We start from the raw sequence: 12,476 nt of genomic DNA, 5'->3' as shown, positions 1-12,476 counted from the left end.
GGGGACTCGGTGCACTTTTGAGGAAAATCCCCATCTCATTAATGGGGAGGGTGGCTCTCTGCAAGATGGTGGTGCTCCCTAGGCTGCTGTTGAAAGTGAAAGGGCTGTACTATTGGATTTGACTCAACTATCAGGATGGCACTGAAGAGTATTGGGTTGGCAGCCTTGCAGGGTGAAGCATTGCACAAAAGTTGAGAATTTTGCTTGCAGGGGATAAGCGGATGACTTTCGATGAATGGAGGCAGACACAGGGTGGCGAGCGAGCCCTTTCTCACCTATGCGAGGGTGACTCGGTGACTAGTGGGTCGGTGGGAAAGCATCCCAGAGGAACCTCAGGGGAGCCTGCTTATGCAGACGCTTCCAGAGTAAGAGGGAGGATATCCAGGGTATATAGGGAGTTAAAGACTGCAAGGTGGATAAGGAACTGGGGGTTAAAGCAACATGAGAAACAGATGTGGGGCATTCTATTCCGGAAAAGAAGTGGGCGAAGATGTGGGAGCAAGTCAGAAAAACGTCACTGAATGCCTGCTTCCAACTCACTCAGTTTTACTACCTACAAAGGGTATATTTAACACCATAGAGATTGCACGTTATAGATCCCTCGGTCACGCATGAATGTCCGTGATGCGGACAGGGCCAATGCCGGGTTTTGGCATATCGTCTGGAGCTGCCCCACTATTGTACAATACTGGGGGGGAGGTGATGGGACACCTCAATGCGCTACTACGGAGTAAATCCGAAAGTGCACGTGACATATGTTTGTGGTGTCTGCTACCAGGGAAAAAGAGGCACCTAGCGAGACATAAAATTGCCAGGTTTCTAATGATCCTGGCTAAGAGGCGGATAGCCATTTCTGGAAGGGGACCAGCGGGCTGTCGATACAGCTATGGCTTCAGGATTGTGAGCAAGTGGGGTGTGGCTGAGGTGGAACTGTTGAACAAACACAGGGACTCTGAGGGGGAGAATGATGTGGAGTTGGATTGGGGGCATTTATTGAATGAGTTGGCATCCACCCAAGACCTTAAACCCCGTGAACTGGTTCATCACAGTTGTGGAAGGGGATGTAACAAACCGACATTGGAGGGAGGTGGATAGTCACCATGGAACCGACAAAGGACGCCATAGACCAATGTGGGTGTTAGGGGGTATTACTGCGTGTATATATAAATAATAGAGAAAAAGGAAAGGGTGGTATCACAGCGATAAGGAGCAAGATGGGTAACACTATACAGGAGCAAAGAGGAATCAAGGTGGTATTCAGGGAATTTTATGAGGAGCTATATACCAAAAATGTACAGCTAGTTGTGGCTCAGACTGTGGAGCTGTTACAGGAGGCAGGTTTGCCATCTTTAGTGGAGGCAGATAGGGCCAAATTAGAGCGGCCTTTAGATTTAGAGGAGGTGCATTGGGCATTAAAAGATCTGCGTAGGGAGAAGACACCAGGGATTGACGGGTTACCCCTAGAGTTCTATAAAACGTATAAGGAATTACTGGCACAGAGGCTGCTGGAGGTTTACTTAGACACACAAAAGAAAGACCCTCTTTGCATTTACCAGATATTTTTCATGGAAACCAGATTTCTCAAATGAGGCCTAGTTACATTATTTCATAATAATGTATTCATATATATTAATAATGTATTCATATATATATATTATTCATACATTAATAATTCATCATTACAACACACATTTTATCAATATTTTTCAACTAGCCACAAAATGCTAAAATGTAGATGCACAACCCTGTGTGCACCATACAATCACATCACTATAGATAGACCTAAAGTGCAAAATACTATAAAGTACATAAATGCACCATTCCTTTCTTGGTGGCCTGTATCCCTTCATTTTTAGGGTCAGAAAAGGCCTTTCGAACTTAAAAAACAGTCTCGAGTTTCGGCTACATAATCTGTCGGAATTACATATACCAGCCATCTTCAGGACATTGTAAATTCAGTTTGCAGAGGTGTATCCCAATCTCGTTCCTTATCGTGTGCCGACTGTCTGGCAACTTTGGAGAAAACACAATCCTCATATTCTGTGTGCCCTTGGAGTTTCTTCATGCATAGTCACAAGGATCAATCAAGTTTGTACATGGTGTGTGTTTCAGTGCTTCAGTGCAAGAAGCAGATTTTCTTCGACCATGGTTGCTTTCTGGTTAGTGTGATGCAGTGTTTAAGACACCACAAGACCAAGAAGAAGCCAGGTAGGTGCCAGCTCCTCTGTGGAGCAGCTGCTGCTGAACCCTTGCCATGGCAGCGGCTCCTGACTATCAGTCTTAATTTGTGCTGTCAACTCCGTCCTCAGGAGGTGTACTCTGAGGTATATGTGGAGGGGATAATGCTGCAGTGGATGAGCGAAGCAGTGACTATACTATTGCCGAAGGGAGGAAAAGACTTGGGGAGTGCAGCTCTTACAGACCACTCTCTTTGATAAACGTAGATAGTAAAATTCTGGCTAAGATGCTAGCGTGGAGGCTGTCCAGAGTGATGCCCAAGCTAGTGCACAAGGATTAGTCGGGGTTTGTGCCCCAGATGAATACTATGCTGAATGTGAGGTGAATGTTTTTAATTATTGAAGGTATGCTGAAGGAAGGAGGGCAATGAGAGAGTAGTAGTTTAGATGCACATAAGGTCTTTGACTGTGTCGATTGGGATTATATGTGCAGAGTGCTACAGACGTTGGACATAGGTGTAAGCTTTGTTAGGTGGGTTCAACTGCTGTACAAGGAGCTGTATGCCAGAGGTAAGACTAAGGTTGTTATTTCGGGAAGCTGGTAGTTAGGTAGGGGCACTAGACAGGGCTGTCTGCTGTTTCCGTTGTTGTTTGCATTCGTGATGGAACAAACGACTGGCTAGCTTGCTGAGGAAGAGGTTCAGAAAAAGTGGCTATAGTGTCGGGTGACAGGAGCATGTATAACTGGGGGTGTGGTAGCCGCCGATAAAGTTGAAACATTTCTAAAGTGTAGAATGTTGTATTATTTGCAAAAAATTGAGTTGGTGTTAATACTAATCACCAGAAACCCAGCATGCAAGTAAATTGAGTCGTGCTCACATGCAGAGGGGTAGCAGGACTGTTTATGAAATTAATAACAAAACTGTAATATACCCCATAAATTGGGTGACATGTGTTTATTTACATGTATTGTAGGTAGGAATCAAATTAACATGATGTAAAAACAACTAAGGTAGTCATCGTCATTGTGAATGTGCGAACAAGAAATGAAGACAATATTCATATCCATATGTAACCACAACGTAACCAAGCATAAGTACTGGGATAAGAGTGGCTAACAGTGCTGGATTTGACAGGACATTACTCTTAGCATGAGACAATCAATTCCTGACATTTAAACCAAAAATAAGAAGCAATACATTGTTTCTACAATTTTTGTAGAACATTGGTGAATTTCAATACATCCAGTATTGCACAAATAATTGTGATAAGGTAAAACAAACAGAGTCACAACAAAGGTTTAGTACGTTTTGCTGAAAAACACAGTAACTATCTTGTGAACATGTTACTTTGCTAGACATGAAAAAAAATATACTTCAGGTCCAATGTCAAAAGAAAGCATAAACCTGATAGTTTGTTTGGAAATAAAACAAAACCTTGTTGTTTGTATTCAAATGTTACACATTAAATTGGTAGTGGCCAATCCTTGGTGACAGGAGCATATCATGTCTTCATTTGCTGACAATATTCTGCTGTACATTAAGAACCCGGCAACAGAGGATTTTGGGCTTATGTCGGGCCTGCAGAATAACTGGACAAAATCATGCCTATATGCGCTACCAGGGACAGATAAGGCTGTTGATGATGGCCACATGTGCTGCTCAATATACCGGTGATGAATAGGCGGTAGGTCAAGGCACTGCCATGGCAAGTGCAAATAATACTTAAGCTATGGAAGAATGTCACTAAGATCGACGAAGATAGGAACATGTACATACCGCAGATAACAGTTTGGGGGAATGACATCTGTCCTGCGCTGAAGCAAGGGCATGTACCTGGGTATTGTGCAGAACACGGCATTCAGCAGTGGAAACAGCTTTATGAGGAGGATAGATTTGTGAGCTATGAGCAGGCCAGATTCGTGTTTGACATGGGGCGGGCTGGGTTTTTGGTGTATGCCAAATTAGCGGCGTGCTGTAGGGCTGCGTGGGCGGGGTTCCCGAAAGGCCCATCAATACATGGAGTCAATCAAGTCACTATATCACTGTGTGTGAGGGGGCAGACGGTTTAAGGCAATATACAGACTGTGCGTTCGGAGGCCGGTGCAGCGGTGCAAGCAGTGCGGGAGAAGTGGGAGGGGGACATAAGGCAAGCCCTGAAAGATGCAGAATGGTAAAAGGGCATGTGGGAATACTAAAGCGGTCTCTCGCAACATGAGGTTTATACTTATACATTACAAATGTCTGCAGCAAGCCTATGAAGCACCCAATAGACTGCACAAGATGTATGGCCAGACGAGCACCGAGTGACCCAAGTGCTCGCACATGAGGGCCACCTTAATTCACATGTGGTGGGAGTGTCCCCATGTTGGGAGTCTGTGGCAGGGAGTAATGTAAGGCCTGTCCAGATTTACAGGGTGGGTGTTGCCGGTCACAATTAACACCTGCCTCCTGGGCATTGTGCCGTGTCAAAATAGAGGTAAACTGCTGTTGGAAGTTTATTTTGCTGGGAATAACATTGGCTAAGAGTCAGATTGTAATGAAGTGGAAACAATCTACTGGATTATCATTGGGGAGTGGGGTTAGAGACACGATTAAGTGGGCTACAGCGTAGAGGGACATCAGACACAAGCAAGCAGAGTTTATGGAACAGGAGGGTATATATTCTGTGTGGGATGAATACCTCAATGCTGTGTTGGACTCACCGGATTGATGCCGCCATAAGGTACATAATGGTGCTACCTGCTGGACACTGAGTGGGGAGATTCTGTGGTATGGACCATGGTTCAAGATCTTGTTCGGCATATGGATGCAACATGATGACCCACCTGTAGGAGGGGGCGGGAAGTCTGCTGCTGGAGCGAGGGGTGGGGGGAGGGACACACAGGTGCTGTTTGGGGGTTATTTCTAATATTGGTTGTTTTCTTTCTGTCCTTGGTGCTTTGCGGGTGTCTGCCTGGCAAACAGTTGGATTGTTGACAGTGCTTTGTTCTCATGGTGTAATTCAATAAAGAGACATGGAAACAGAAAGAGTAGGAGAGAAGTGGTAAGCGTGGATGTGAGTGAACATAGCCAAATCCAGTTAAGCAAGTGGAAGATACCACTCATATTCCCTAAACACTAAAAACTGTATTGTTTAGGGAGAATTAGGACGCCCTGAGGGAGTTAGATAGCCTCCATTTAGGGAGCCATCATTAGCAGAAGCCAGGAATTAGACAGTAGGGGTTACCGTTCAGTAACACTAACTGGGGTTATGGATGCCTGGGATAGGGAGTAAATACCACATGAGATGACAGGGATGGCCCTTGGGCCCACAACATTTTAATAAACACCCTTAAACTGTTTCTGATAAGTGGTGCATTCCTTTCAGCCATCTATGACAGTCTCCTTTTTATGTTTTATTTTACCTTGCCAGTTCCAGATGGCTTGAGTCACACACTCCAGTACAAAGGTATTGCCTGTCTGTGTTACAACATCCTGGCCACTGCCATACTCCTGTGCCTGTGGTGACTTTAGTGTGGAGGTCCCCAGAACCCCCGATCCAGTTTCTCCCAACATAAGCGGGTCCCAAATGTTAGTTTATAAGCAATGGATAAAAATCACAAATTGACAATTAATATTGGTTACACAAGAGGCAACCATTCCAAAGATCCTTGGGGGTAGGGATGTGAGGTAGGTCCAAGGGTGGTACTTTCCTTCACTTCTGCAAATTTGAACCCCTTACACACCTCAATCAAATACTCTTGTGTTTGAGTAAGTCTTATACTCACTGCTGGCTTTCCTCTTGATGTCGTGTAATGATTGTTTTGTCTGGAGTCTATACGTGCACCCTGATGCCTGTGGGGTTTTGGCGCGTTAGAAATAAATACATAAATCTAGTAGTGCATAAATAAAGCAGATGGTATCTCTTATGTGAGTAGAGAATAGAATCAAAGTGCCTTCTTCTCCCAACACTAAGAACAAACTAAAGTGAATGCAAGAAATGCAAACCTACCATGGGACTCAGACATGCTAAAATGCTATGTAAAGGGTTAATAATAATAAACACCACATAGTGAAAGGATCAATATCTGTTCCTGGCTGAACAGTAGAAAAGAGGCTCATGGGGCTTATAACTCATTCTTCAGCTGGAAGCAATAAGGCCCAAATTCATCATAGGAAGGCAGGCAACATTCAATTCTAGGTACTGAAAGGGCGCAGAAGGAGGAAGCTGACATGCAGGTGGTATAGTGATTTCTATAGACTTTTATTTAAGATCAAAATAAAGAGAAAACCTACCTTTTACTATATCAATGAGGGGTTTCCCTGCCTCATCTAAAAGTGCTAATTCCTCTGTCAAGATGTCGCTGCAACTAATTAGAGTCCACCGTCCTGTGTCAAACGATTGTTTCTCTGTCCCTTACACTTATAACTAAACTAAAGTTGTACCAATGTTCTTGGTCCAGGGGAATGACTCCCTTCCCCTGACTTCAATACTCCAAACAAAGGATTGCTAGCTTGGCATCAGAAGTTCATTATTTCTTCTCTCCAAGGGGAATGACTCCCTGCCCCTTGATCACTGGTGTGATCCTACCTGTGTCCTCAAGTACCAGGAGAATGGCTCCCTTCTCCTGGTGTCCGCCTCTCAGTGTTTTTCCCCCACACAAAGCCTAGGGAAATGACTCCCTTCCCCTGGACTCTCTTTTCACTTGCTTTCACGATTTCACAATTCCAGAGGAATGGCTCCTTCCCCTGGCCTTCCTTGGCTTTGTACTCACACTTTCTTGGCTTTTACTTTCCCAGGCCTTTCTCCAGCTTTTTTATCACAGTACATGATGCCTGGGGGAATGCCTCCATTCCTGTGGCCTTTTTCTCAGGCTTTTTATCACAGATCACAATGCCTGGGGGAACGTCTCCCTTCCGCTGGCCTTTCTCAAATATAAACATGTTGGTGCAGGTCCCAGACCCTATTTTCTCCTCTGTATTTTGTTTCCGATATACCTGGTTCACTCTCACGCCAAGTGCTATCATATGGCCTATTGCTTAAGATATTCTCATTAAGTATATCTGGGTCCCAAACCCCGGGTTTGAGGTTTGTCATGCCTGTTTTCTTGATCCCGACAGCACATGTACCTTATGGGACTGTGCCGGTTCTTCTCCATCAGTCGCGAGCTTCTCTGAAGTATTGTTCAGCTTCTTGCTTTCTCTGCGTGCCCTCCCACAACCACGCAGTACAGTCACTGCTCCTACCCGAACCTCTGGTCATGCATTTCCCCAGACTACTGAGGCACGGCGGACTGGACAGGGACGCCTCTGCTCCTTCGCACGTGTCCCGGTCAGCAGCAGCTCTCCCTTCCACGCTGAACATCCTCCAGTCTCACGGATCCTCCTGGGAAGGTCTGACAAAAAGATAAGCCCCTCCTCTCTCTTTATATTGAATGAACGATGACAGCTAGAATTCAAATTCTTAGGAGGACTCTTCCTCGTCTCAGTACCTGTCAAGGAGAACTTCATTAAGTCATCCCTTCTCTCGCTCGTCTCAGCATCTGTCTCACATATATGTATGGAAGTGAGGGATGAGAAGGTGTGCCTCATGGGCTGAGGGATGTAAAGAAAGTGGGTGGAAGGTGAGGGGTGTTGTACCGGGTTCTCTCAAGATGTCCTCCCTGATCCCCATGAGATCCTCCTGCTGAGTGCCAGCCCCAGGGGGACTATCGGGTAGCAGCAGCCTTAACTCCCTGGCCTGATGGGAAGGGGCTCCCCCTCGGGGAGAGGTGACAACATCTCGGGATTCGTCACAGTACCATATTTCCGAGTCTTGATATGCATGGTTAACTTCTAATGAAAACATGAGTATACATTTTTTTCTATTTTGCCAACAAATTTGAAGTCACTCACCTTTTTGTTCTCAAGGTCATCAGAGTTCAGAAGTTCAGGGCGTTTCTCTATGACTTTTATTGCATCTTCCAGGTGATTGGCTTTGAACATCTTAAAATAGAATAAAACAGATCAAATACACTTGCTTCAGTCCCAAGAAGCAGATAGCTTTTATTGAAGTTTGCTGTTAGAAAGAATTCCATTATTAAGATTAGCTATGAATTTTGCATACATGGTGGGGGTTCAGACTGAAAACAGCAGGATACTAAAATGCTTACTTTGCCACAGCACATTCACAGTATTGGTGGTCAGGGTAGACTGACAATACAGGCATTATAGGAACCTCAATACTGATGAGTCCAAGAAAATACCTTCATCGCTCAGATGTGAATGCACATCTACTTGACATCGAACACAACTGGGGATTATAGTTCACTGCAGTACTGGTTCAGTAAGCGACACGTCTGGCCAGCCCCACTTTTGATATTTGTCACAGAATCACAAAAATGCCCTGCAGATTAGCCACCAGGGGGCACAAGGATGCACTAGCTCTTCTGTGCAGCTCCCTTTCTGCCACAGGTTTTGGGGGCCTGGGCCACCCAAAATTGACAAGACAAAGCAGGAGAAGATCCCCCCCTCCCCACCTCAAGGAGCACCCAGAGGAAAAAACGGGAGCGATCGAAACGGTAACGCTGGAGATCGGAGCCAAACCTCTGCTGGGAGGGAAGCAGAATTTTAGGCCCAGCCCGGGCTCCACATGAGAAGTGAGAGAGAGCGGGGAGAAGTGAAAACAGCCCTTTCCCCGGACCTGCAATCCCGAGACACGGGGAGAGGAGCAGCCTAGAGGTACGACGCATGCAGAGGAGAGCCCCTAAGCCTGGGAAAAGGAGGCCATGCTTCACGAGAGGGAGGCAACGTGAAGCCGCAGCCCCGACATATGAGCTGAGCCGGTAGGAGTGGGTGAGGTGCAGGGCTTTTCAGCAGTCTTCTTTCTGGACAACAGAGCCCAGCACGGAGGCTCTGAAGAGGATCGATCATGTTATCAGAGGCAGTCCACCTGAGTGGAGAGAGACGTGGTACAGAGGGTGACCCAGAGGCAGTGCCCTGTGGGGCGCATAAAGGTGTTTGGGGCCATGGGAGCCGGCTTGGAGCACTTGGGCATACCTCTGCGACCTCCCAGACCACACAGAGTACCCGGAGCTACTGAAGGGCGGTGAGACACGGGGGACAGGGCACAACACCCAGCGCTGAGCCAGAGCAGAGAGAACCAAGACACCATTGTGTCTCTCCCAGGACCCCGGGCTATCAAGGCCCCCACACGTTTCGACTGGACCACCTGGGGCTGAGGCCCTGACTGCTCTGTGTGCCACCCACAGCAGTTTGCAACCACCAGGGGAGTGAGGAGGTTAATGCGACCAGGGTTGAAAACACAAGAAGAGTGATCTTACAACGGAGGCAAAGAACTAGCCCTCGACTCACCTTAAAATAAGTGGGACAGGCTCCATCAATCCCGGTGGTCTCTCACCTGATCTGAGAACGTCTCCGAAATCTTGCAATAATACCCCCACCATACCAACATGACCCTGAGCAGGTGAAAACCTTCAGAACTGACTCCTGAGTTCAGTGGGAGTGGGGCGTGAGCAGTCATCCGCCCTGCTGGAGGCTGGGGCAGATGAAAGTGGCCCACACCACCCCTGTAATTACACATACCCCAGAAAGAGTACAGTTTTCATAGAGGTTTCGAAGGGGGGGCCCGACCCAAGCACTTCAGAAATGCAGGACAGAGGCAACGGCACTGACTCAGCCCGGGCTCGTCCCCGCTCGCCCCGCCAATCCCAAACATGGAGGAGGACGGGATGTCCACAAAGAGAGCCATTGCGGCTTTAATGGAGGAGATTAGGAGCATCCGCAACAACATTTGTAGGAGAATAGATGTCCTCGACAAAAACGTGGAAGCGATGGACAGTATACTCGAGGGGCTGGAGGCCAACCAATCCTCAGTGGATGTCGAAACTTGATAGGAGAGAAGAGGAAATCACCCTGAAAATGGATTACTTTGAAAACCGAGTGAGCCATAACAACGTGAGGTTTTTCGGTTTCCCGGAGAGAGACGGGGAGATGGAAGGGGATATCGTCAGAGCAATGAACTAGGTGATCAAGAAGATTTTTAACGAGGACCACACCACAGTTCCTACCATCGATCAGGCCGACCATGCGGAGGGCGGGGGGACCCACGGCCCTCGCTCAGCCTTGGCACGATTTCATTACTATGTCGAAAAAACTATGGTACTAGACAAGACGAGGAGAGTGGGGCCAGTGGAGTGGGGCACCACACAAATCTCTGTGTTTCAAGACCTCGCTACATTTATTTTGTCCATGAGACGTCAATGTGGCCCACTGACCAAGTGGCTCAACTCCAAGTGGGTGATTCCCGTTTTCAATGTCCTTTGAACTGGCTCCAAATACAAGTTGGCCAAAAAGAGGATATTTGCAGACTCTCCAGGGAATTGCTGGCCGAGGAGGAACTCAGACCGCTGACTGGACCCCTGGTCGGGATGGATAAGGGAGAAGCAAAGAAGAAGAGGAGTCCCTGAGACAGACAACAGGTTCTGGAAGCCCGGTAATATTAAAAAACTGAACACCCCTCCCCGTGCGGGATCTTGAAGGAGTAGATCTGAATGGGGAAAGTCTTGCATTAATGTTACTTTGTCGGGAGAGCTTCCTCGCAGTCCCGACGAAGTTAGGGATGCGTATGTTTTTCAAGCTGTTATAGTTATGAGAAAGTTTGATGAGGACGGGAGGTGTTCTTGGGGTGGGTGAATAGGAGTCGGGACGGGGATGGACTACAGGGCATATCGGTGGGCACCCACGGGGATACCCCTTTGGGGTTACTTTCTCTGAAGGAGCAGGGATATGAGAGGAGGGAGCGGGGGCAGGCTGCAGAATCATCAAGATGAGGAGGCAACAAGTTTTTGGGTTATTGGTTCTTAGTTTTTGGTCTTTTGGTTATTGGCTATTGGGGGTGAGTGTAGTATAGTTTCTTATTGTGGCTGAGGGGGGCTCAGGACAAATATAAGTGTGAAATTACATTTAGATGGCGGAGGGAGACTGGCGGTCCGGTGCTGAAACACAATGCACACTGGCAAAGTGCTGGACGCTGACGAAGGGAGGGGGATCGGGTTGATATCAGGAGTGGGGGGCATAGCTAAAAGATATGGAACTGCAAGGTGTTCAGATAGGGTGAGACCTCATAACACATGGGGAAACCAAGTGAACAGGTGGAACCAAACATACACAGAAACTGCAGAGGGGAAACATGAGTGTCTGGAAGGGGCCTAGTGACTGAGTCGTCGTTTCCCATCGGGTTGGAAGCCCTAAACGGGAGCCCTAAATGTGCGGGGGTTAAACTACCCCTTCATATGATCTCTTACAGTATGGGAGTTTAATCGACTCAAGTTAGGCATGATGTTTATTCAGGAAACCTACTGGATCAAAGGGAGAGAGCTGGCATTGAAGGCGAGATTGATAGACATGTTATATAAAGCGTCAGACATCACTAAGAAGAAGGGGGTGGCTAATCGTAGTATCTATTAAGCTGGGATTGAAAGTGGAAGGGGAACTCCAAGACCCAGAGGGGCATTTTCTTTTTCTGAGTGGGAATGTGAGGGGAAGTGGCTTGACGCTGGGTTCCACTTACTGCCCGAATAAGGGCCAGACCCAACTTTGGGACTCTGTGAAAGATAGGCTCTGGCTTTTTGTGGAAGGTGCCTGGATAGTGGGGGGGAGACTTCAAAATGGTTTTGAATCCAGAAACTGACCGTAGGAAGACGATTGGTCTGGCCACCTCCCGATTGCAAGCGGTCCAGGCCCATCGTTTTCAACAAATTAATGAAGAATTAGGGATAACCGAAATATATGGCCAGATACAGGGTGAGATCGCATCATACACATACTACTCCCAAGTTCGCAACTCTTACTCGAGAATTGATTACAATTTTGTAGATAGGGGGCTCAAGGGGCAGGTTACCGATTCAAAGACATTGCCTATACCGTGGTCGGACCACAATTTGGTCAGAACAGTGATAGGGAATTTGAAAGGGCGGGCCCACCGGGATAGATGGGCATGTAACAACTTCCTCCTAAAAGAGAAGGAGGTAGCCCAAGGGCTGCTAAACAACATCTAGAAATATTTTCAGATCAATGACAACGGAGAAGTGGGGATCCCGGGCATATGGGAAGCATTTAATGCAACTATAAGAGGTGAGCTTTTAAAATAGGGGCACAAAAGAAGAGAGAACAGGATAAGCAGGAGGCAGAGTTGAGGGGAAATATTGGGGCCCTTCAAACAGGGAGGAGAGTTGGGACAATTCAACTGAGGAGTTTTGATGCCTTAAAGGGTATGAAGCCCAATTGAAGGACCTTCTGCTCCACTAGACGGAAAGGA

General features: G+C 47.0%; 1 protein-coding gene across 2 annotated transcripts in view; it reads right to left on the bottom strand.

Annotated features, from left to right (window-relative positions):
- Window positions 1-12,476, bottom strand: part of PRMT7 (protein arginine methyltransferase 7) — a 936,033-nt gene that overhangs the window by 348,812 nt on the left and 574,745 nt on the right. For both annotated transcript variants that reach the window (XM_069653680.1, XM_069653690.1), the window contains exon 13: window positions 8,054-8,143. In XM_069653680.1, coding sequence (XP_069509781.1) covers window positions 8,054-8,143 — 90 coding nt within the window. The remainder of the gene's footprint in view (window positions 1-8,053; window positions 8,144-12,476) is intronic.

This window comes from Ambystoma mexicanum, chromosome 1p (genome assembly GCF_040938575.1).
Source record: "Ambystoma mexicanum isolate Mex_15411 chromosome 1p, UKY_AmexF1_1, whole genome shotgun sequence".
Lineage (NCBI taxonomy): Eukaryota > Metazoa > Chordata > Amphibia > Caudata > Ambystomatidae > Ambystoma > Ambystoma mexicanum.
The sequence above is the reverse complement of the archived record's forward strand: the minus strand, read 5'-3'. Positions and strand labels throughout refer to the sequence as shown.